This window comes from Ptiloglossa arizonensis, chromosome 1 (assembly GCF_051014685.1).
Source record: "Ptiloglossa arizonensis isolate GNS036 chromosome 1, iyPtiAriz1_principal, whole genome shotgun sequence".
Lineage (NCBI taxonomy): Eukaryota > Metazoa > Arthropoda > Insecta > Hymenoptera > Colletidae > Ptiloglossa > Ptiloglossa arizonensis.
The window spans coordinates 23,734,816-23,760,362 of NC_135048.1; the positions used below are offsets into that span (position 1 = coordinate 23,734,816).

The 25,547-nt window shown below is 41.2% G+C and overlaps 1 protein-coding gene across 5 annotated transcripts in view; it reads right to left on the reverse strand.

The window, feature by feature from the left end:
- Positions 1 to 25,547, reverse strand: part of LOC143146770 (uncharacterized) — a 272,791-nt gene that overhangs the window by 114,243 nt on the left and 133,001 nt on the right. The window contains exon 1 of one of the 5 annotated variants that reach the window (XM_076311405.1): positions 24,342 to 24,514. The exons of 3 other annotated variants lie outside the window; for them this stretch is intronic. In XM_076311405.1, the coding sequence (XP_076167520.1) occupies positions 24,342 to 24,398 (57 nt within the window). In that variant the 5' untranslated portion in view covers positions 24,399 to 24,514. Of the gene's footprint in view, positions 1 to 24,341; positions 24,515 to 25,547 lie in introns of those variants that run through there. One more of the 5 variants, XM_076311396.1, reaches the window with a different exon arrangement.

A 25,547-nucleotide genomic window follows, 5' to 3' on the forward strand; every position in this document is an offset into this window, starting at 1 on the left:
TTGCCTCGTTCGTTTTATTCGCGTGGAGGTTGAGCACCACTGGCTCAACGGTCTTCTGCGCCACGCATCCCCGTGAAAGACAAACTCCACTTACGACGTGACAAAAATCTCGCGAAAAGAGTTACGAAGGCAATATGGGAAGTCCTTGCGCGCGCGTGGCTGCTCGTTGACAAATGGACGGGCGAAGGCGTGTCGGTGAGAGGGGTGGGGGGAGGTGGCGGCGGTGGTGGTGGTAGTGGACGGCACGGTGGGGAGGGGAGGGACATAAACGAGTCCGTGAGCGACGCTCAGCTGGACAGGGTGACAGGGTGCAAGCTGACTCGTAACTTTTCGAGACAGTTACGCAAATTGCTCTCCCGACAGTGCGCCTATGTCGCGAGGGACACGGAAGACCATGGCGATTTATGGAGATTGGAGAATCCTCTCCGACTGCGAACCACCCTGTCCCGTCGCGTCGACGTTACAGCCCCCGTCACGTTTTAACGGGGTGCGTCGCTGACCGTCACATCCACCCTGCGAGACACGATCTCCGTACGGGGGATTTTATTTACCCTTTTTCGCGTATTCGGTGCAAATACGCGCCAAGTGTACGGGTAAAATAAGTACGGCTCGACAATTGGGCGAAAGAGGCGCAGGTGATAAATATGGCGAATTTTCTAACCTAAATTCGAATGGTCCGGGAGTTAGGGTGTACTTGAACCTTTAATATACGATTCGTTTCGATAACGCGTGTAATAGACAACAGCGATTGAATATAGTTTAAATATAGTTTAGTTACTGTCCTCGTGAATTAAAGTGAGCTAAATTTTCGTTTAGCTAATTTCTTTTTAAAGAAAATATGTTTGGACATACGAACGTGGACCGAGTCTTAACTGTGGTTCTTAGATTTGGGCTGATTTCCATGTCACGGGTCACACGCGAGATTGTGGGCAAATGATTAATATTATTGTATGTATAGAAGGTTGTATTTTTTAGAGAAACTAAAGTGACGCGATCTCCGTACTGAGAATTTTATTTGTTTGCTCTCTTCCGTACTCGGTGTGTATATGTGCAAAGTGTTAGGGGTAAAATAAGTACAATATGTCGGACAATTGTGCAAAAGAGGCACGGTACAGGGTAAGTACACTTTCTAATCTAAACTCGACTGGTCCAAGAGCGAGACTATGTTTAATGTTACTGTATTTATAGAGGGAGAGGAGGACCTAACCTCGATTGATCCAAGATGTCTAGTCCAACGAGTGAGACCTAAGCCCGAGCGGTCCAAGAGCCTGGCTATGTTTAATATTATTGTATCTATAGAGCATTGCATTGTAGGAGAGGAGGACATAACCTCAATTGATCCAAGATGTCTGGTACAACGAGTGAGACCTAACCCCAAAAGTCTAAGAGCCTGGCTATGTTTAATATTATTGTATCTATAGAGGATTGCATTATAGGAGAGGAGGACATAACCTCAATTGATTCAAGATGTCTAATCTAACGAGTGAAACCTAACCCCAAGCGATCCAAGAGCCTGGCTATGTTTAATATTATTGTATCTATAGAGGATTGCATTGTAGGAGAGGAGGACATAACCTCAATTGATTCAAGATGTCTAATCTAACGAGTGAAACCTAACCCCAAGCGATCCAAGAGCCTGGCTATGTTTAATATTATTGTATCTATAGAGGATTGCATTGTAGGAGAGGAGGACCTAACCTCAATTGATTCAAGATGTCGAGACCAACGACTGAGGCCTCAGTGGATCCAAGTGATTCAAGAGCCTGGCTATGTTTAATATTATTGTACTTATAGAGGGTTGAATAGTAAGAGAGAAAGACTCATGTGATCCAAAATGTTTAGATCAACAAACGAGACTGTGTTCGATATTATTGTCTCTATAGAAAGTTGTAGTACAGGAGAGGAATACCTAACCTCAATCGATCCAAGATGTCGAGACCAACAACTGAGACCTAAGCCCAAGTGGTCCAAGAACGAGACTTTGTTTAATATTATACTATTTATAGAGGGTTGAATTGTAATAGAGAAAGATTCAATTGATCCAAAATGTTTAGATCAACAAACAAGACTGTATTCCATATTATCGTCTCTATAGAAAGTTGCAGTACAGGAGAGGAATACCTAACCTCAATCGATTCAAAATGATCGAGATCCAAGAACGAGGCTACGTTTATTATTATTATCTCTATAAATGGTTTTATGTAGAACAGGATAACCTGTTTGGTGTTTGTCGATTTTTCGTTAATTTTGGTATAATTATAATTATTTCTAAGGCGAACTGCCTCGCCCAGTTCAACGACCTTGAAGTATGTTGAAGAAGGAAGGCTCACGAGTGTCCCGGAGCAAAAAGTAACGGTTACTCGGTTCTAGTTTTTGAGTTATAAGACGAAACCACGCCTCCGCGGGATCGGAACGATTCCGACCATAGAAAAAGAGGCACACGTGATGCGCGTGACGCGTTTCGTCTCCTGATTGGTAGACCGGGCGTCGTTACATCGAGCCCCGTACCTTTCGCGCAACTGCGATAACCCGAACGGAATGGTACCAATCGAGCGTAATTCATTTGAATATGTTCTAACCAAGACCGGTGACGTACCATCAGGAAATTATACCGTGGATTTGCGTTATCGCGCTCAGAATGCGACTACTCGCGTTCGGGAAACACGTTTATAAAAAAATATTACGTTCGGATAAACGCTATAGCAATAGCTCGTAAATACGATCACGTTTGCGGATTTCTTGATCCAATTTCATTAAAGCGAAATTACCAGCGACCTAGTATTTATGTTTCGCGTATCAAGGAGCCGTGTAACTTGTTCGCAAATTTTAGAGTTAATTAAACCGTTACGACTCGAGCCGTGAATATTAAGAAAACGTTCCGTACTCGACACGGTGTCCCATGAAACGACTCGTGGATGAATTCCGTGCACGCGAAACTTCCAAATGTCTCTATCAACGATAAGTTAAATATTTTTGAAACGTCGTCCCTCTTCGAACGTAATTCACGCGACGCGTGTTTATTAATTTCCAATTCACGAGTCGATTTCTACATTTCGATTTATTTTCCTTCCGCTCGCGATTGCAATTGTTCGCCACTCGCGTTAGAGGATATACGATCGTCGAGTGAAGATGTACAAACAAATTTTTGTTTCTCGTTCGGCTGGAGAACGCTCCGCGAACGAATTTTTTTCGCGTTCAATAAACACCGAGTTTCAATCGCGGCGTGGCAATAATGGAAAATGCCTGGGGATCCTATTGAGTCTTTTAAACGAATTTCTCCGAATTGAAATCTCTTAACAGACTTCTATCGAGCAACGATTCCATTGAAAGTTCGGTCGGTGGAAAATCATCGAGGAAACATCGTTTGGAAGAATCACTCGGATCTGTTTGCTCGTGACGCGATAAAATTTAAAATAAATTCCTCGGTGACAAAACGATTCAGTTTTTGGGCCGGTGTTTTTCAAAATTTCTTTGAAAGGGAAAGAATTTCTTTGAATTTAGAAAGAACATTTTTACGCGCGAAATTTTCCGGTGAAATTTATTGTTTCCTCTTCGTATCGAATGAAATTGTTTTTGGTACATTGAATAGAAACGATTACTCAAAGAAAGTTTCTTCGACAAAATTGAATACTTCCAAACCGGTGACACTGATGAGTAAATTCCATTTGTTGTACAATCTATTAGAAATAATGTGAAAATCATGAAAACCCAAGTAACGTATTTGTACAATTTTCTTTGATTAAAATTTAGAAGTGGTGGGGCGTTCATTAAACAAGATAAGTGGCGCGGTGGAACCTCGCTTATTGCGCGGAAGCCTCGGTTCATTGTAATATGTTGACAAGTGGAAGGGATGGTTACTTAGCAACGAGACAAGTTCGAGGAGGGAAGTAACTGATTGTAGTGACCACGATAGTGGAGATACAACGAGTAACTTGGACTCCGTTTCATTGGATTGGTTACCAGGATTAGAGCACGAGCCTCGATTATTGGAGGGATTTTCAACTTGCAATGATCAAGGTTTCACGCATCTCTGTACAACCTCTCCGAGAAGCGTACATCTATTTTTATTGTATCAATAATCACCTTTCTATCAAATGCATTACCGCGAATTTATTAACAAAACACAGAACTTGGCGTAAACTGCAATGCACGAGCGCAGAGCCACTCGTAAATAACAAACAATCGTGAATCGTATTACTCTAAATAATTGCTTCAATTATATTAAGTAATCCGTGTTAATCCGTTGGATTTCGATTAGAAGAAGCGAGACAGCGAACCAAGAAAGTTGTCGTCGGCTAATTAACGCTCCGCGGTACAATTATGAGAAAAACGATTTTCACGTGGTCATGGCTCGTCTCCCGTCCCAATGGAACACCGTGACGCGACTCGTGGCGTGGAATACCGTTGCGCCAGTCTTTTATAATCGTAACGGAACGCGTGGCTGCAGAACGCGTTGTTTCCACGCCGCCGAGTTCCAGCGAAACCTGGCGATACGGGACCAATTTGTGTAGATCCGGCCCGATTAGAAATTAAGGGATTTCCCCGTACGGAGAAAATGGAAACAATTTTCTTCGATGTTGCCTCGAGACTGCGAGGCTTTGAAAATACACCGTATACATGGTGAGTGGAAATTTACAAAATCGACGAAATCGCGAAATTTCGAATGGAACCGTGTAGATACGATTCGTGTGGGTGTAAAAGAAAGAGAAAAAAAAGGTTTGGAATATACTTTTTTTTTATATTCTTCTTTAGCAGAAAATGAACAAATTTTTGTCCTTTTTCAAATGTATTTTTGTTGATCGAATTATACAAGATAGGAGATTTTAATCAGTAAGTACGTAAGAATTACTCGTAAACTAGTCGAATAAAAAGTGGTTTGGAGGGGGGAGTTTATGTAATTGGTTTTTCTGTATATGGACGCGTAGAGGTCACGCGAAGGTGACACACGTTTTCTTAAATGGATTCGTATAATTAATGCGCCATTTGCGTCGAAGAATCATTAGTTTCGAGGATAGTTTAATTGTGATATTGCAAAGTGGCGTTAACACGCTTATTCACACCTACGAATGAATGACAATTGGACAGAATTGGTTGTATTATTTTGTGTGTCACTTCGTCGAAGAATTTGTTAAATAGGACAGTGAAAATATTGAATTTACTTAAATGTACATTGCCTTGATCGTCGATGCACGATTCTATCCTTCTGAAACTACTGTGCATAGCTCGTAACTAGGGTTAATCCTTTTTTGTAGGAAATAACGATCTGCATTCATTGACGCATTAAAAATATGATTCCATTTAAGAAAACTTGTGTCACCTTCGTACGACCTCTATGCGTCCGTATTAAGAAAAATTAATTACAATAAATTACGCTCCGCGAAATTAATCAATTTCCGCTCGAACCATTTTTTACTCCACAATTTTTCCAGTACTTCGATTACCACTTTTGTCACACTACGGGAACATTATTAATAACCCGTGTATTATTCGCGGAAATTGAGCGAGAAAATTCAGTAAAGATCTTTACAAGTATAAGAACAAACAGAAATTATTCCAGTTTGATACGTACGGTATTTATTATTTAAAAAAAATCATAAAGATTGCCCGTTTACGTACACAAGACACGAAACCACCCTCTGAACGACATCTGGAAGTAGATTTTGATTTGTATACAATTTTCACAATGCACAAATATTTCGGAGCTTTGTGTCGGTCTGGAAGGTAAGTTAACATCACAACCATGCAATAAATTCGCGATTGCGTCGCATCAGAGCCAGGCGCGAGAAGGAGGACATCGTCGTTAACGAGGTAGGACGACGCGTAAAAGGATACTCCAGTTTGGTCCAGCTGGACACTCGACCGGGGACGTTTTCAAGCGAGCCGCAAACATCGAGGTCATAGCGGCGCTCTCGTTAGAAACACGGCTTGCGCAAACTTTTACACTGGTAAGGGCAAAATTCAACGAAACGATCGAATTCTTTGCAAATCGATCCGGTCTCGGTTACCGGGTATACTCTTGTCGGAGGATAGCTAAGATACCTCGATTAAAGAACATAGCCGAGATACCTCGATTAACGAGCACAAGCAGGGTACCTCGATTAACGAGCACAAGCAAGGTACCTCGATTAACGAGCACAAGCAGGGTACCTCGATTAAGAAGCACAAGATACCTCGATTAAAAATCATAGTAAAAATGTCTCAATTATAGAATGTAGTCAAGATACCTCGATTAAAGAATATAGGCAAGATACCTCGATTAAAGATCATGAGTAAGGTACCTCTCTTAAGAAGCATAAGTAAGATATCGTAAATAAAGAACATAGCAAAAATACGTCGATTAACGAGCACAAGCAGGGTACCTCGATTAACGAGAACAAGCAGGGTACCTCGATTAAGAAGCATAAGATACCTCGATTAAAGAATAAAGCACGTTGATTAAAAAGTATAGACAAAATGTCTCGATTAAAGAATATAGCAAAGATACCTCGACTAAGGAGTACAAGAAGGGTACCTCGATTAAGAAGCATAAGATACCTCGATTAAAGAACAAAGTACGTCGATTAAAGAGTATAGTGAAAATGTCTCGATTAAAGAATATAGTCAAGATACCTCGATTAAGAAGCATAAGATACCTCGATTAAAGAACAAAGTACGTCGATTAAAGAGCATAGTAAAAATGTCTCGATTAAAGAATATAGCAAAGATACCTCGACTAAGGAGCACAAGAAGGGTACCTCGATTAAGAAGCATAAGATACCTCGATTAAAGAGCATAGTCAAGATACCTCGATTGAAGAGTATAGTGAAAATGTCTCGATTAAAGAATATAGTCAAGATACCTCGATTAAAGAGCATAGTCAAGATACCTCGATTGAAGAGTATAACCAAGGTACCTCGATCAATGAAAGGTTGACGTCAACCCTAACCCAACGCGCTTTTAATTTGCCACCTTGCGCAGACACTTTTGGATCGAGTCAATTTCTCAAGTCTATCCAGCGCTGCAAAAACTGTGTCGAGTTTCTCACGAGTTCCCTACGGGGTTCTACAAACTTAATTTCACGAAAATAAAGACTCACGTTTCAAGAACTATAAGATCCCGGGGAAATTCAGTAACAAAAAATGTACCATTGAACGGAACGTAACTGCGAGGAATTAAGGAATTTGTACAGTCGGACGTTGGACAAAGTTTATTCGAAAGAAAAATAAGAAATAACTATTTGAAATAATATTTCGATCTTTTATCTCCCCGTAGGAGGTTTCTTTGGAAGTTAATCAAGTATTGATTTATTTGAAATAATAAGTGAGCGAAGTTACTTCGTTACTTGAAATAACAGGTTTCTCGAACAAGTTTGGAGTAACATTATTATCGTTTCCGTCACGAATTCCGATCTGAAAATGTGTTTTTTATTTGCACATTGAGAATTAACAATTTTTCAACTATGTATCTAAAATTTTGTAGCTGAGACATGAATTATCGACTGAATTTAATTAGTGAGTTACGTATATATGATTTAAAAATAATTTCCAATTTATTTCTACCGATAATAAACTGATTAAATAGTTTAAAAAGAGGTCCATTATTTCAAACATGTTTTAAGCTTCAATTAAACCCCTTAAAAATACCTCCTAGAACATTCTCACTATATATACACACCACACCTTGTAACATCTCTCATCTAAAAATTCCCATCCACCAATTACGAGCACAATTCGCATAAAACCATAAACTCTATATCACTCACCCCCTAATGCACAGAATATGTAACGAATACGAATGATTAAACTCCAAAAATTTTCTTCTTCTAAAATAGACGAACATTGATGGTCGTCTGGTATTATTATTAACGATAAAATAGAATTCGATATATATGTTCGCAGAAAATTTAATCGAATGCCTCGAGGGGTTAATTACCAGAATCCGCCCTGCGCCAAACTCTATAAAGTAGAAAACTGCGGCACGTTTTGGTCGCGCGGCGAGCATTTCGCTCCAACCTCAAAGCTCCAACACCGACAAAAGGACCACCCCTCCGTACCCATTTTGCGTGCATTTACATCAACTTCCGGGTCGTTGAAGGAGGAACAATGGCGGTGGGCGCGACGAGATTCGGACGCGCTCGAAACACAGAGGGAACAATGTCGGGGGAGGATTTTCGCGCGGAGTCGAACGGAGCTCAACAGGTTTTTATCCACGGCGGCTCGAACGCGGCTTACGAATCCACGGTACCGATAAATCCTGCCGGTTATTGTTGCCGCGGCATGCTAGGGTCCGATGTGAATTTCCATTCATAGGGGGAGGGGAGGGGATAGGACAAAATAATGCCGATATCTCGTGAAACACAGTGTTGAGCGTCGGTTCGATTAACGGGTTGTAAGATCACTCGATACTCTAGTGTATCGTGTGACGACGCGAGTATAATGCCTCTAGTACAAATTAACATAATAGAGCATTGGAGAAAGCATGAGTCAGTTGTGGCTATCGTGAAGTACAGCGCCGAGTGTGCGATGTGACGGCGCGAAAGTACTCTAGTGTAGTGCGTGACCGCGCTAATGTACTCTAGAGTAGCGCGTGACGGCGCGAAAGTAGTGTAGTGTACCGCGTGACCGCGCTAATGTACTCTAGAGTAGCGCGTGACGGCGCGAAAGTAGTGTAGTGTACCGCGTGACGGCGCTAATGTACTCTAGAGTAGCGTGTGACGGCGCGAAGGTACTCTAGTGTAGCGCGTGACGGCGAAGGCATTCTAGTGTAGCGTGTGACGGCGTGAATGTACTCTAGCGAAGCGTCTGACGCCGCGAATGTACTCTAGTGTAGCGCGTGACGGCGAAGGCACTCTAGTGTAGCGTGTGACGGCGCGAATGTACTCTAGTGAAGCGTGTGACGGCGCGAATGTAGTCTAGCGAAGCGTGTGACGGCGCGAAAGTACTCTAGTGTAGCGTGTGACGTTACCTCTAGCATAAATTAACATAATAGAGTATTGTGGAGATCGAGAGTCAGTTGTGGTCAATACATCGTGACGTACAGTGTAGAATGTAACGTGTGACGACGTAAATACACCATAAAAATTCAATCTTGGTTCGAAGAGCACTAAAATAAACTTTACCACATGAACAATTTTAGAAATCGTAATTTTCCCATCTGATACCTCTAAACCAATTGGTAGTTGTTTATCGATAGAATTATAACATTCCACTGAGATGCATTTGTTGTATAGAAGGCAAACGATAGGTGGACCGATGTTAATAAAATATAGTATCTATATTTCACAGGTGTTTACATTATTTCGTCCACACCCAGTATGTATTTGCTCTCGACGAACAGATGTGTGCACAGTTATCTGCGAATGAACGGACAACAGTGCGAGGTAATAGATTACCCAGGTTGACCTTTCCCTGGTAAACTAACGACAGTCGCAGATAATTAGATACAGATTCTGTCGCGTTCGCGTAGCGTTCAACGAACATGTAAATTTAGATGTTGAGTGCAAGGGTAAATCTAACATTACCAGACTTCGCCTCTTCGAAGTCTCCAATTTAGTCGCGAAAATTCGATCGTTCGAAACGACAATAATAAACAACCACCTGAAATAACATTTCGGTCGGTTATCACTGCGCGACGTTATTCGAAATTAAACAAAATATCAATACATTTTAAAACAATAGATATTTTAAATACCAAAGTTAATGGCTCTATTCAAAATTACAGGTATATCGAACAAATTTTGAGGCAGCAGTGTATCATATACACAACGAATAAATATTAGTAATTTACCCGTAGAAAATTGATCATTTGTTAACGAAGTGTGCAATATTTTCGTTCAATTTTTACTCACAGAATATCTTAACAAAATTTATACAAGGACATATCGCACACTCTATATATTCACGATTCGTACAAATCATTACCACATTCGGTATTTAAAATCACAAATACGTACGTATTGTACATAATTTTAGAAAATCCTTCTCATCGAACCCCGTCGTAAACAATGATCGTTCACAATTGGGGTACTTCCGGATACATCCTCGTAGAATTTTTTCAAGCACACGAGTAGGGGATACACGGTCGTAAAGTTTAGCCACCTGTTTCTGAAGCACCTTGTAGAAGGAGGATAGGCGTCAGTCGCCATTGATACATTATTCCTCGTTACTTTTATTTCATACCTCGACTACCCTTGCAACAAGGAGATAAAACCGCGGCTAAAAGCAGTCTCTCGTGACTATCCATCCCCCTTGGGAAGCGTTTGTCGGTCGGTGGGATGTAACGGCGTGAAATTCGTGGCGGAAAAGCCAGGAATAAACCAACCACCTTTCGACGCTCGCCTTTACCCAGACAACGCGGAGAAGTCTGCAATTGTCTCACGGGAGACGTTGCCATTTGTTCTACGTTGTTTCGACAGACCTTCGATCGATTCCAGCATGCGGCGGATGTGTATTCTTTGGGTCCAGCGGATCGCAGCGGCTCCATTCGTTATTGGCCGTTTTGTTTCGAACCGAGATTTTCCTTTTTATTTCTTTTTTTTTTTTTTACGCAGAAACTCGCGGAAAAGTGCAGGTGGTTCGCGTGTAAACAAGGATATCGCGCTGAGGATTAATTGCTTTTCGTTCGTGTAAACCGGCGCGAGGGGGGTACGGGACCGCGAAGAATCAACACTGTTGGTAAATACGTTGTTACGCGTCGATGGAGAGCAATTTAATCTTCGAAGAAAGTGCACAGATCGATACCCGTACCCGTGTGGATTTTTCACTTCATTTTTTCGGTATCGAATTCTTCGAAGTAAAGCCACATTTACGCTCAATTTTCCTCGAGTTCCTCGATCGAGGCTACATTTCCACTTAACGCTGTTTCGACGAACTTGTGGCATATTCTTTGAAATAAAGTCAAACTTTCACTCGATTCGCTTACGTAAAACTCTTCGACATAAAGCCACGATCTCGCTTGATATCTTTTCGATGAATCTATGTTACATTTGTTTAGATAAAGTTACAATTTCACTGATTCTTTTTTGGCAAACTTAGATAGAACTCTGAGAAATAAAGCCACACTCTCACTTAACACTCTTTCGATAAACTTTCGACAAATTCTTCAGAATAAATTTATATTTTCACCGAATTTTCGACAAACTTACATTCTTCGAAATAAAGCCACATTCTTACCCCATTCTGCGTAGACAAACTTATGTAAAACTCTTCTAAATAAAGCCACATTCTCGCTTAATATCTTTTTGATGAATCTACGTCAACTTTTTTTAGATAAAGTTACATTTTCACTGATTCTTTTTTGGCAAACTTAGATAGAATTCTTCAAAATAATGCCACACTCTCACTTAACACTCTTTCCATAAACTTTCGATAGATTCTTTAGAATAAATTTACATTTTCACCGAATTTTCAACAAGCTTACATTCTTCGAAATAAAGCCACATTTCCACCCGATTCTGCGTAGACAAACTTATGTAAAACTCTTCGACATAAAGCCACGTTCTCGCTTAATATCTTTTTGATGAATCTACGTCAACTTTTTTTAGATAAAGTTACAATTTCACTGATTATTTTTTGGAAAACTTAGATAGAATTCTGAGAAATAAAGCCACACTCTCACTTAACACTCTTTCCATAAACTTTCGATAGATTCTTTAGAATAAATTTACATTTTCACCGAATTCTCGACAAGCTTACATTCTTCGAAATAAAGCCACATTCTTACCCTATTCTGCGTAGACAAACTTATGTAAAACTCTTCTAAATAAAGCCACATTCTCGCTTAATATCTTTTTGATGAATCTACGTCAACTTTTTTTAGATAAAGTTACAATTTCACTGATTATTTTTTGGAAAACTTAGATAGAATTCTGAGAAATAAAGCCACACTCTCACTTAACACTCTTTCCATAAACTTTCGATAGATTCTTTAGAATAAATTTACATTTTCACCGAATTTTCGACAAGCTTACATTCTTCGAAATAAAGCCACATTCTCACCCGATTCTGCGTAGACAAACTTAAGTTAAATTTTTCAAAATAAAGCCACATTCTCACTTAACGTTTTCTTCGACAAACTCACCCCGTCTTCCATCGAATCGAAGCAACACTTTCGTTCAATTTCTTCCCTGCGAATTTTACGTTGCAACGAAATAATGCCACCTTCCCGCTTAATCTTTTCCCCCCCACGGATTCACGTTCGCGGGAAAACAAAGTTCCCGTGACATAGTTCGAGACTGCAAACAGTGCACGAGCCAGGCTCGCTTAAAATTCTCCTCCTCGAAGAGCCCGAGATCGCAGGTGCGATTCACGCGAACGAGTTTCCGTATCGGAAAACTTGGAAAACCGCCGAGCGTCGCGGGAAACTTCAGCGTCAAGGAGGTCCGTCGAACATAATCCCTCCATTAACTGCCTCGCTAATAATTACTCCGCTTTAAGTTCGCAGTTCCCTCGAAAGTGAGAGAGAGAGAGAGAGAGAGAGAGATAGAGAGAGTGAGAGAGAACGTTCCGCCGAGAAACTCGAGGGAACTGTGTACCCTCGTTCTGGGGAACAATTATACGCAAAATCGGGTTGGAGCGTCTCGAATTTTCGCACCTGGTCGCTCCGGTAAACACCTGGAGTCTTCTCTGTCGCGGAAATTGCCAATTCGTTCAACTGGCACTAATTGTCACAGATAACGAACGCGCGAAGAGAAGAGTTCCTCGATGCATCGTCTCGGCAACTATGGGTTTCAATTTCGAGACGCGAGGGAAGTTCCGAATAGTTTCGTCCCGGTTCGTTAGGATGATAAGTGATAAAGACGAACTCGCGGAACGGGGTAAAAGGATGCCAGGAATTTTCGTGTCAATGATACACCGCCAGGGGAGGGGGAGGAGGAGGTGGAGTAGGAGCGAAAGGGAGGAAAAGCGTTCTGTTCTCGAACTAATCTCCTTAATGCGGCCTTAAACCGGCTGGTCTGAAAGTCGCTTCGATAAAGACTCACTTCCCCTGTCCCCCTCCAGGAGATTAATCCCCGCGAAGTATAGTCAATTCCGAAATCCCCTTTTCCCCGGATAATTGTTATCCGGTCTTACGTTCGCGCGGCGCAATTGCCCGAGAATGCGGTTAATATCGCGAAACGAGGGGAGGGAGGAGGAGGGTCGAGGAAGAAACTTTACACTCGACACGAGAAGTAAACGATCAGGTATAATCCAAGACGCCTCGCTTTGAAGCACGCGTAACCGTTGCGTTTACGAGTCGCGAACCTTTTGATTTTCATGAAATTTCGCGGGGTCGTAGAGTTGCCAAAAATGGGGGTATGAATTTTTTTTATTTTGAGGGGATGTTCAATCGAGTTTTTACACGTTTAATTTTTTGCCAGAAAAATGAGAATAGGAGTTATTTTTTACGAAAAATAATTTACGATGTTTAGAAATACGTGGTTGTATAATGAAGTGGGAAAATAAAAGAGTTAGAGTTTCCTAATAAACTCGTAACTTACTTCTAATCGTTGCACTTACGAGTTGCGAAAGTTTTGATTTTTATGAAATTTTGCAGAGTTGTAGAGTTGCCGAAAATGGAGGATGAATTTTTTTTGTTTTGGGGGGATGTTGAATTAAGTTTTTACACGTTTAATTTTTTGACAGAGATAGGAAAATAGAAGTTATTTCCCACGAAAAATAATTTACGATGTTCAGAAATACGTGGTTGTGGAATAAAGTGGGAAATAAAAGAAGGTGTTAGAGTTTTCTAAAATTTAGTAGACTCTTAAGGGATGCATATAACGAAGGGTTACAGTCACTCCCCAGAGTTTCACGTTTTCAATTTTATACACAAAGGAAAAACATAGTGTCGGTGGCCACGAGTGCCGAGTATAAAATCGTTACCTAAGACCTTGTATTTCCAGTACTTTGTGGTAGTTTCTAAGTAGAATTTTCATGGATTATTAATTTTACCTGCAAGATATTCTGTCAAGGACTGTATCCACGGTCTACCAACTATAGCTCTCTCCTTTCTTGGGTAAAGTTTTCAGTTTCTTTTAAATTCACTTGAAAAGTTTCATTTTTGGGTTTTGAAAATTTTATTTTTCATCGATAAATGTTTTCTTTTATCGTTTGTATCCACGAGTCTTGCCCATATAGACATCCGTCGATGACCGTACGTTTTTGTGCACGAAAAATCTATCATCTACTGTGCAGAATTAAGAAGATGTCATCTAGCAGGAATCGTAAATCGTATTGAATCGGATGTCTTAGTCAGTCTTCGAACATAAGCAAGAATCTTTTCATCTCTCAACAGTACATTTCTCGATCCAAACGATCCTTGTGAAAGGTGTGATCGATAATACAGTCAAAAATATGTGCGAGAAGTGTGACACTACAACTAAACCTTCATTTCGTCCGTAGGACATTTTCTCAATCGTGCACAGTACATCAATAGTACGTCGTTCGATATAAATTGCGAATCGTATTGGGACAGATGTTTTAGTCAGTCTTCGAACATAAGCAAAAATTACTCGACACTGTCCACATTTTCACTACGAACAGTACTACGTTCCCTTCACCTCAAGTGTCATCTTTTCATGTCTCAACAGTACATTTCTCGATCCAAACGATCCTTGTGAAAGGTGTCATCGATAATACAGTTAAAAATATGTGCGAGAAGTGTGATACTCCAACTAAACCTTCATTTCGTCCGTAGGACATTTTCTCAATCGTCCACAGTACATCGATAGTAAGTCACTCGATATAAATTGTGAATCGTATTGGGTCAGATTTGTTAGTCAGCCTTCGAACATAAGCAAAAATTACTCGACACTCCACATTTCCATTATAAACAATACTACGTTCCCTTCACCCCAAGTGTCATCTTTTCATCTCTCGACAGTACATTTCTCGATCCAAACGATCCTTGCGTAAACTGTGCTCGATAATACAGCCAAAAATACGTGCAAAACGAAGTGCATCTCTCGCGAATTACCCAATTAGACCTGTGTTTCGTACGCAGGACATCTTGTCGATCGTGCACAGTACATCGAGCAGTGTTTCGCGTCGAATTGTTCGCGGGTTAAGGGTGAAATTAACGGGAGACGATCTTACAGAATTCTTCAACCCTTCGGGACTCGCGGCTCGTGGTATCGCGCGTTGTTGTTCGCCACGTAAGCGGAATGCCTCGCCTCGGGCACTTGTTGCCTTGAATTTCGATGCAGCTTCGCTGTTGTCGCTCCTCCGTGTCGGCAATTGACTACCATTGTAATCAAATTCCCTCCTCGGCGGGCGAGTAATCGGTTTAAGTCTAACTGACCGGACTACGAACTACGCGCTCGAATAATTCTTATTTAGATTTACTTCTACGAAACTATCGGCGATATTTGTGATCGCCTTTATCCACGTCGAACGAAATGGCCACTGAAGGGCAAATAACCAACGATCGGGCAAACAGACGGATAAATCGACGAGAGGAGCCCTGGAAATCTTCTCAATGGGAAATCCGAGCGATCGCCACTCCGTGCAATCAACAAGGACGAGGAAATTCGAGACCAGTCGCCGTTTACGCTCGGTGTGTACGATATACATTTAATAATGCCAAGATTGCGGGGCAAATTGAATATTATTGAAAAATATCGTCGCAATCTGGAAAATTTAACGGCCCGATCGGCCAATAAACAACGCTCCACGCACGAGGGGCGAAGTAATCTCCGATGAATATAAACTGGTTGCAATTTAGTACCTAGAGACAATATAATACTTAATGAAGCGAAGATTGTAGCGTACGCTCGGGAATGATTGTTATTGAGAAACGTAACCGAATCGCTATTGTAGTCCAGAGGCGGAGATTTAACGGTGAAATTGGACGATAAACAACATTACACGCAACAGAAGAGGAACAATTTCGAACGAGTTGGCCGCTGGCGATTTATTTGGAGAATATGTACACACCCTCGCTAGAGCGTTGACTCCCGATCTACGCGCTATGTGCTGTACGGAGCGACATTTTGTAACCAGCGGGCAAATTCACTCGTAAGATGTGTATATCGCCCTTCGTTATGACAGAGTAAATAGTTTCGATCGAGAGTTACACGTTCTGTATAATTTACTTGCTAAATGGTTCCACGTTACCGTTTATAGTCCCTTTAACTACGGTTTTCTTTATATCCAGGAGTATTCTGGTTACCGAGCAAGAGTATAAATATATTCGAAGTCCTGGCGCTCGAGAGTCCACCGTGAATTTTTATTTCGAAAACGTAACCATGGGAGTTGTCCAAAGAATAAGGAATCGCGCCGGTTTGGCGATATTTCAACGTCGACCATTTTTAAACGAAATATCGAAAAGGGTGCCTCGACTATCGGACGAAACGTACAAGTATATTCGAAGTACTCGTTCTCGAGTCTCCCAGTAAATTTTTATTTCGAAAACGCAACTGTACGTGGAATTGCACGGAGAACGAGGAACCGGAACGATTTAACGATATTTCAACAAGAACGTCGAACATGTTCAAACGAGGTATCGAAAAGTGTTCGTCGGTTATCCAACAAACGTGGAAATATATTTGAAATGCACTCACTTAAAATTTTTTTTCATACATTTTTATTTCGAGAACACCACTGCACGTAGACGGAATCGTTCGCGCGGTATTTCAACTACGTAACGAATTTTTAAAGGAAACGTTTAAGGGGAACGATAAGCTGCCTCGCTTATTGAACAATCATGTCAAGATACACCCTTACTCGCCTAACTCGGTGCATTCGCATTTCGAAACGGCAAGTGTCGATTCTGCGATGTTCGAAACGCGACAAAAATTTGTAAACAAGATCTTGAAAAAAGTAAAAAAAAAAAAAAAAACAGAAGAAAGGGTACATAGTTGGTTATTGACACAAGGGTTAAAAATACCTACGGACTGTTATTGCGATCTACCGGTGAATATTTAACGTGGTGAAACGGGCCGGTGAAAAGTAACATCGAACGAATGGACATTAAAAATAGTTCGGATCAAGGAGAATCGTGGTATCGATCGTCTATCGCTTTCGTGGCATTCGTAGCCCGATTCCCAGCCTCGGGGACGAAACGAGGCTCCTCCCCTGCCGCGCGCCCCTATCCCATTAAAGTTCCACGTTACAACGTTCCGGACCGGGGACCGAACTTCGAAAACTTATTACGTGCTTTCGACGAGATCGTGCGTCCTGGCGTCAGTTTTTCAACGACAGAAAAGTTCGCGCAAGCTGTCGGTGGATGCTGACGTTCCAGGGTGCCCCCCACCATCCGTGCCCCCCACCCCGAGCTCCCCACCACGCGGTACGCGGATATCTTCTAAGCGGGGTGGTGAATTTCTTTCTTTTCTCTTTTCTCTTTTCTCCACAATTTTTTTTTCTTTTTTCTTCACAATTTTTTTCTTCCTCTTTCTTCACAATTTTTTTCTTCTTCTTTCTTTAGAATTTTTCTTCTTTTTTTGCAATTTTTTTTTCTTTTTTCTTTACAATTTTGTTCTTCCTTTTTCTTTTAACTACAGGTAGATAATATCGGCCGATCGAACATTTGAATTTTTCATCACGGAGCCAGGCTCACGCACTCGCAGGAATACGTAATCTCCGGGCAGCGAGCTTGCGCATTTGCATGGATGAATGCACGACTCGAGAATGCGCGATTAAAAAACTTCTCGCCCGAATATTCGTTATAAAAATTCATGGTTTCGCGTGGCCCGTGAGACCGCGCCACCCTCGCGGATCCGAGGAAAACGATAAACTGTCCGTCCACGCACCACGAGGTACCGTGATTCGACCCTCGACGCGGACGATTACCCTCTTCGGTCGCGGTAGTCGTCGTCTTGAGAGATCGAAGACACAAAGTGACTGGAAAAACCGGGTTATTGGTCCGCCCCCGTAAACGGGGGCGAACGTAATTACTGGGGACCAGGCGACAAGGCGATTCGATTCTAATAGTCTTGAAAATTTCGCCAATGGTGCGAGGTCTCGAGGATTTTTGACTCTTGGAAACTTTGACCTTTGGTAATGTATTATATGAGTGTTGTATTATTGAATTATAATGTATATTCAAACCTTGGCTATTCACATCGACTATTCATATCGTGAAATATAAGTATCGTTATTGTATGTATTTACAAAGAATGAATCTTTCTTTTTTGAACATCCTAGTGTACGAAATATACCACTGTGGGTAAATAATACTTTGAGACCTCCTTTTTTGTAAATTCTATAAATACGGTGTGACCCTTGGAATCTTGAACCCTTAGTAATATATGGCTATTCACAATAGTGTGAAATATAAATATAGTTATTATTTCTATCGATATTGTATGTATTTACAAAGAATGAATTTTTTTTTTGGACACCATAGTGTACGAAATACACCACTGTGGGTAAATAATACTTTGAGACCTCCTTTTTTGTAAATTCTATAAATACGGTGTGACCCTTGGAATCTTGAACCCTTAGTAATATATGGCTATTCACAATAGTGTGAAATATAAATATAGTTATTATTTCTATCGATATTGTATGCATTTACAAAGAATGAATTTTTCTTTTTTGAACGATAAAGTGTACGAAATACACCACTGTGGGTAAATAATACTTTGGGACCTCCTCTTTTGTAAAATCTATAAATACAGTGTGACTCTTGGAATCTTTAACCCTTGGTAATATATGGCTATTCACAATAGTGTGAAATATAAATATAGTTATTTCTATCGATATTGTATGTATTTATAAAGAATGAATTTTTCTTTTTTGAACACCCTAGTGTACGAAATATACCACTGTGGGTAAATAATACTTCGAGACCTTCTTTTTTGTAAAATCTATAAATACCATGTGACTCTTGGAATTCTTAACCCTTAGTAATATATGGCTATTCACAATAGTGTGAAATATAAATATAGTTATTTCTATCGATATTGTATGTATTTATAAAGAATGAATTTTTCTTTTTTGAAAGATAAAGTGTACGAAATACACCACTGTAAGTAAATAATACTTTGAGACCTCCTCTTTTGTAAAATCTATAAATACCATGTGACTCTTGGAATTTTTAACCCTTGGTAATATATGGCTACTCACAATAGTGTGAAATATAAATATAGTTATCATTTCTATTGATACTGTATGTATTTACAAAGAATAATTTTTTCTTTTTTGAAAGATAAAGTGTACGAAATACACCACTGTGGGTAAATAATACTTTAAAACCCCCCCTTTTGTAAAATCTATAAATACCGTATTCACATTGGCGCGAACTATAAATATCGTTATTATTTCTATCAGTATTTTATACATTTACAAAGAATGTATTTTTCTTTTTTGAACGATAAAGTGTACGAAATACACCACCGTGGGTAAATAATATTTTGAAACCCCCTCTTTTGTAAAATCTACAAATACCGTGAATCCAACCACCGTAAATGGCAACAATTTCAGAAACCAACAACATCATTCTGAACGTAGAAAGTAATCAAACTTGGAGTAATGATCAACGCTCGAGTATACGTTTAATTATACCGACATTTCAAGGTAATGAAAACATTCTTATTTTGAAAACGTAGATCGAAGATAAGAAAAGAACATACCGAGTTAAAGTTAGAAACACCGCCTCAGCCGTGGCTTCTTATCTTGTACGCGCACGTTTACATATACGTACAACGAAAGCGTTGAAGAATAAATATTTCATATTTTCCAATCGCGTACAACTGTAACTCGATGTTAATTCAACATCATTGGATACAAATAACCTGAAACAATATTTCTACACGGCGTAATTAATAACACTTTTTCTCCACTCGTTTCCGTTCGCTCGACACACACGATCCATAATTCCACTTCTCTCAAAGATGGCTCCCGAAACAACTAACCAAACGTAAATTGCTCCTGTCTTGAAACGTTAAATTTTCCCAATTTCCATCGAAAGATGGTAACGGAGATTCTACCGGAAGTTTTTGCCCCCCAAGTGTCCCTATAAGCTAGAAATTCACGAATAGGGTTACATCGCTCGATACTTTTTCCAATTAAAGTCCCGAAGACTGGAACGTCCGAGCGAGCATTTCTCTAACGGTGGCGAACGACTCGTTTTAGGACATCGACGCGTCAAAGATAGAAACTCGTCGACTGTACACGGAAAAGTGTCAGCAACGTTTAAGCACGTTGCACACTTTCTAGCCCGACCTCGCGCGTTTCTATATTAGGTCGAAACCGCAACTCTCGAACAATACGCGCCCGAAGAGATACGACGAGGAGGCGTTCAACCGACGCCTAACCGACACACGGTTCACGCAGAGCGACAGATAACCGGGAAATAATAATCGAACGTTTCATCTCGATCTCGTTGTTATCCACCTAGTCGGTGAAACTTTCTTTTCCTTTCCAGTTTCGAATCTTTCCCCCCACCCAACCGTCACGAACTTCTCTCTCGTATGTTAAATTCGAGATTAATCGGACGTCCGTGTTCGGTGACCATAAAACGCGATCGCATCTGTTTAGAAACGTAGAAAGATTAGGGAAATTCCACGGTGGTATCGTGCGTATGGTAGCCACGTGAGAAGAACCCGGACGGTGTCTACGGGCACCGATTCAACGCCGTATATATCGGGATCTAAATAACGTCCTGACGTTTTACACCGGCAACGATCGTTCCTTCCCTAACCTTGATTCCCTTGAAAATTTTATGTTCCTATTCCGTCGCTCGTAGGTCATCTATTAAAGGTTTCCACGACGCGCTATCGCGACACCCTTTATTATCGTGGAAGGCTAAAAGGCTTTCCTGATCGATACACGGAATTTCTCCGGGTACGTCGGTAACCTCGAAATTAAATGGCGGTGTTTCGATGGGACGACGAAAGAAGAGAAAAAAGAGAGAAAGAAAATACAAAAAAAGAAAAAAAAGTTGTTACTAAAAAGTACCGTACCGGTGGTACACGTTCTCTTTAGAAAACGCGCTCCTCTGCGGTTGGGAGTCGTCGTTGCGTGAAATAAAAATATTAGACCGTCGCTCGGGCCGGGAAAGAACAGTCACGCGGATACGGAAAAGTGGTGGTAAACGCGATACCGATGGCCGTGACCGAGTGACGGGACTCTAGGGTGATTGTTTACCGTAAGTCCATCCCTCGCGAGTCCACCCCGAACCGTCCTGCCGAAGCTTCGATGCTTTTTGGACGATCGAGAATATCAAATGTTCACTCTCGTTACCCCGTTGTTTGTTCGCGCTCAATAATTCTCATTGACGCGATATCCGAGGCTTTCGGGTCCGAGACGCGACGTAAAATGGCGACCAAATCGACGCGGGACCATCCCGCTCCACATCGTCCAATCACGAGCGATCCGGTGTATCGTGGATAACGATACGGTGAACCGGAACACTGATTGTTGACCGTTTGCGTTATCGGGCCGGTTGCTTTTTCAAATTTTACACTTCGTACTGGTGGGAGCTGGAAAGAATGCATTTTGACCGATGTTCGCGATAGTGGGAGATATTTTGTCTTTGGAAAGATAATTCAAATCGGTGGTTCAGGAACGAAGCGATTGCGTAGTGATAAATAGTTTTTGACTGTTTACGTTTGTACAGGTGGAAGATGGAAAGAATGCATGTAGACCATGTTCTCAATGGAAGAGAAATTTTGCTTTTACGATGGTAATACCGATCAGTGGTTCAGAAATGAAACGATTGTACAATGATAAATAGTTTTTAACTTTTTACGTTTATACAGGTGGAAGATGGAAAGAATGCATGTAGACCATGTTCTCAATGAGTAAGAAATTTTGTTTTTACGATGGTGATACTGATCAGTGGTTCAGAAATGAAACGATTGTACAATGATAAATAGTTTTTAACTTTTTACGTTTATACAGGTGGAAGATGGAAAGAATGCATGTAGACCATGTTCTCAATGAGTAAGAAATTTTGTTTTTACGATGGTGATACTGATCAATGGTTCAGAAATGAAACGATTGTACAATGATGAATAATTTTTAACTCTTTACGTTTATACAGGTGGAAGATGGAAAGAATGCATACAGATGGGAGGGAAATTTTGTTTTCACGATGGTGATAGTGATTAGTGGTTCAGGAATGAAGCGATTTTATAGTGATAAATAGTTTTTGACTGTTTACGTTTGTACAGGTGGAAGATGGAAAGAATGCATGTAGACGATATTCTCAATGAATAAGAAATTTTGTTTTTACAATGGTGATACTGATCAGTGGTTCAGAAATGAAACGATTGTACAATGATAAATAGTTTTTAACTCTTTACGTTTATACAGGTGGAATATGGAAAGAATGCATACAGATGGGAGGGAAATTTTGTTTTCACGATGGTGATAGTGATCAGTGGTTCAGGAATGAAGCGATTTTATAGTGATAAATAGTTTTTGACTGTTTACGTTTATACAGGTGGAAGCTGGAAAAAATACATGTAGACGATATTCTCAATGAGTAAGAAATTTTGTTTTTGCTACAATAATACTATCGATCGAATCTGATCCGGAGTGAAACCATCGTACAATCATAGAGAAATAATTTCTAGTCGTCCCTACTTGTACTGGAAGTAGCTGCAAAGAATGCATTCGAGCGACATTCGCGATTTTTCGCGATCCACACTGTCAACATTCTTAATCGTTCGCGAAATCGCAACCAAACAGTAAAATAATCATTTTGAAAAATTCCAATTACAAAATCTGAATTTTACCCAACACTCCGAACCCGATATTCAATACTCCACCTCGAGAACGAATCTCGAGCCAGCGTGGGATACACAATTTGTAAAAATAACGAGCAACGAATTTTTGAACAACAGTTAATAAAACTTAACTCGAACGAGTAGTCGCGTCACGAGTAAAAAACAATATTCCCCGACGCTTTATATTCAATTCGTTGTTCGAAATTGTAATCTGGAGGAAAGTGTTCCAACTGTGTCCGTTTCAGTGTGTACCAAACGTTACCCACGGAATTTCGTAAAGCGTTGTTAGCACAGAGTGAGAAATAAGTTGGAGTCGGTGGGTCGACTGCCGCTCGGAAAGGTCGGAGTGCGCAAAGGGTTCGAAACGAACGATAGAAATGGCCAGGAGTGAGAAGTTGAGGGAACTGACGTAAAATTTCGAGTGGCGAGCGTGTTGGTCAGTTTCCAGGGAAGTCCTGGAAAGTTTCGAAACGGGATAGTCGTAGTCACGGTGGGACGTGGCGGGGCGGTGGATGGTTTAAAACACGGGATCACCGTTGAGTGGAAGAGTGTGTAAAGAGAAGTGTAAAAAGCAGGCCGGTTGCGTCGAGAATTTACGTAGAATTAACCACCGAAATAAAAAACGTTAGACCCGGGCCACTTGTTACTTTTTCCACGGGAAATAATTCCACGATATTATTAGCCATTCCACGAACGGAAATTCCTTCGGTGGCGATACGTACGCGCAATAACGGACAAGATTCGCCAGGGGATACGGTTTACTTCCGTATCAAGATCCACGGGAAAATCAACATCTCCGAAGTATGCAAACACCGTCGCTCAAGAGTCCTAACACGCTTGCTGTTTTTCAACGAAATCGTAAGTAGTGACGCAGACCGTGAATTTTGATCTGTTTTCGTAATCTAATATTCTTATACCTGACTAGAAACGATTCACCTCGTATTATTCAACTAACGCGATTTTTTATCCGAACGCATTTACGTAGAAATCCACAACGCGTGGAAATTTTCCTTCTTTCGATAATTTGCTAAATTAATCGACGAGTCTTTTCTAACGCGAACTGTAACAAATTTTTTAGATCCAAATCGACGATCTTTGTATAGAGTAAAATTTGAACGAATGAAAAATGGTTAAATCGTTAACGCAAAAATACTCGAATCGATTCATCAAGCAAGTTTTTCCAATTTGGTAATATAATTATTTTAATTGACGATCGCTGCTACGGGCAGGTTCTGTCCACCTCTTTCGATTCCCCGAGATTGCAGTACCTCGGTAAATCGTGTTCCAACGAGAACGTAATATTGCAACGAGAGGTAGCGAAAAATTAAACGTCGAAATAAATCATCAAAGAAATTGAATTATTAAAACAAACGATCGGAACGTACAACCGTGTACGTTCCACGTCCTGGATACTATTAAACGAGACAATGTTCCTCTAAATTTTCCTTTCCCCGGTCTCACGTGTAACGCGTCGTCTCAGGAATTTTGAGCGGTGTAAGTACTATACGTTCGAGATCGGAATCTCGCGACGAGCAAGCGAGCGAGCGAGCGAGCGCGTCCTCGAAAGCCTCGAATCGCGCGCAGCACCCCGGAGAAACTTAAAAGCTCGGCCCCGTCCCCGAAGCCCCGAAAAAAAAAAAGAAACAGAACCACCCGTGTCGAGACATCCCCCTTCGCAAAATCAAAACCGTGAGGATTGGCTTACTGTGAACCATTGCAGACCGCTCTTGCCTCGGATCCCGTGGATCGTCCCGCGGATCATCGGAGCCGGCGGAACAGCTGTCACGAGGATGGCAGATAGAGAGGAGCTCTCGAGGTACGCGCGACAGAGAGACAATGAGAGCGAGAAACAGATTCTACTCGCACACCGTGCCGCGCTCGTCGACCAACTGCATGGGTTTGCGGCCGCCTCGAGATCGGAGGCACGCTCACGGCCCAGCTCGGCCCGTGTCGGCCGTCCTCGGGGCCACTCGGCACCGCTCGGCCGGTTTCCGTGACTGGTCGCGGTTGGGGGGAGAGCTCGCGCATTCGCTCGACGCTCGACGCTCGAGCCGATAACTTTCACGGGGGATGTGCGTGGACCAGAAGCCGAATTAAATAGATTAGGATCTCCATCGGGGTCCGCGGGACCGGCGAATTACCACGACGGGATCCATATTATGCTCGATAGCCGAACAGACTGGCTCCCGATCCTTCGTGCGGTGTGGAGAAACGCTCCCGCGTTAATTCGGTTTGCACGCCGATCCGCGAACACCGAGCGCCGTGCGTTCTACGCCGAGGATCGAGTTAGATGCATAAAACCGGGGGTGTTGATTCTTCGACTCGCCGGAGGAAACGGGACAAAGAGTTTCGACCGGGACGCGTGACCCGTGCGCCAAAAGTTAATTAAAAAAAAAGACGAGAAACTATTAGGAAACGTTAGCTATAGTGTTCCGCAGAACGTTCAGTTCAACGAGTAGTTAATTTTGATACGTGGAATTGGCAGTGAAATAAATTTTAATCGCAATGGTTTATTTTTAGGAATTTCTTTTTCATAAAGAAAATAATAAATTAAAGAAAATTAAAGAATTAATTTACTTGGATAATACTTTTTAGAGTTATCGGTGAAATTCTAACGCTTGGACGCAATTCGATAATGCTAAGAATTATCAATGTTTCGGTCACGAATAAAATCCGACCGTGATTCGTATTAGCGCGTTATAATCCTTCTAATGTCTGGTATATACTGAAGGATAGCGCCAAATAAGAAAAGTTGCCCGGGAAATTCTTTTAAATAGCGCAGGGATTACGGTGTAAATCAGTTCCTTTTTTTTCTTCGTTTTTTTTTTTAATAAAACGTATCTCTCATCCTCTTCCGAGCCTCCCCTAAACTGGCCGGGATTAACGAGGCTTTACGATACCGGTACAGTCT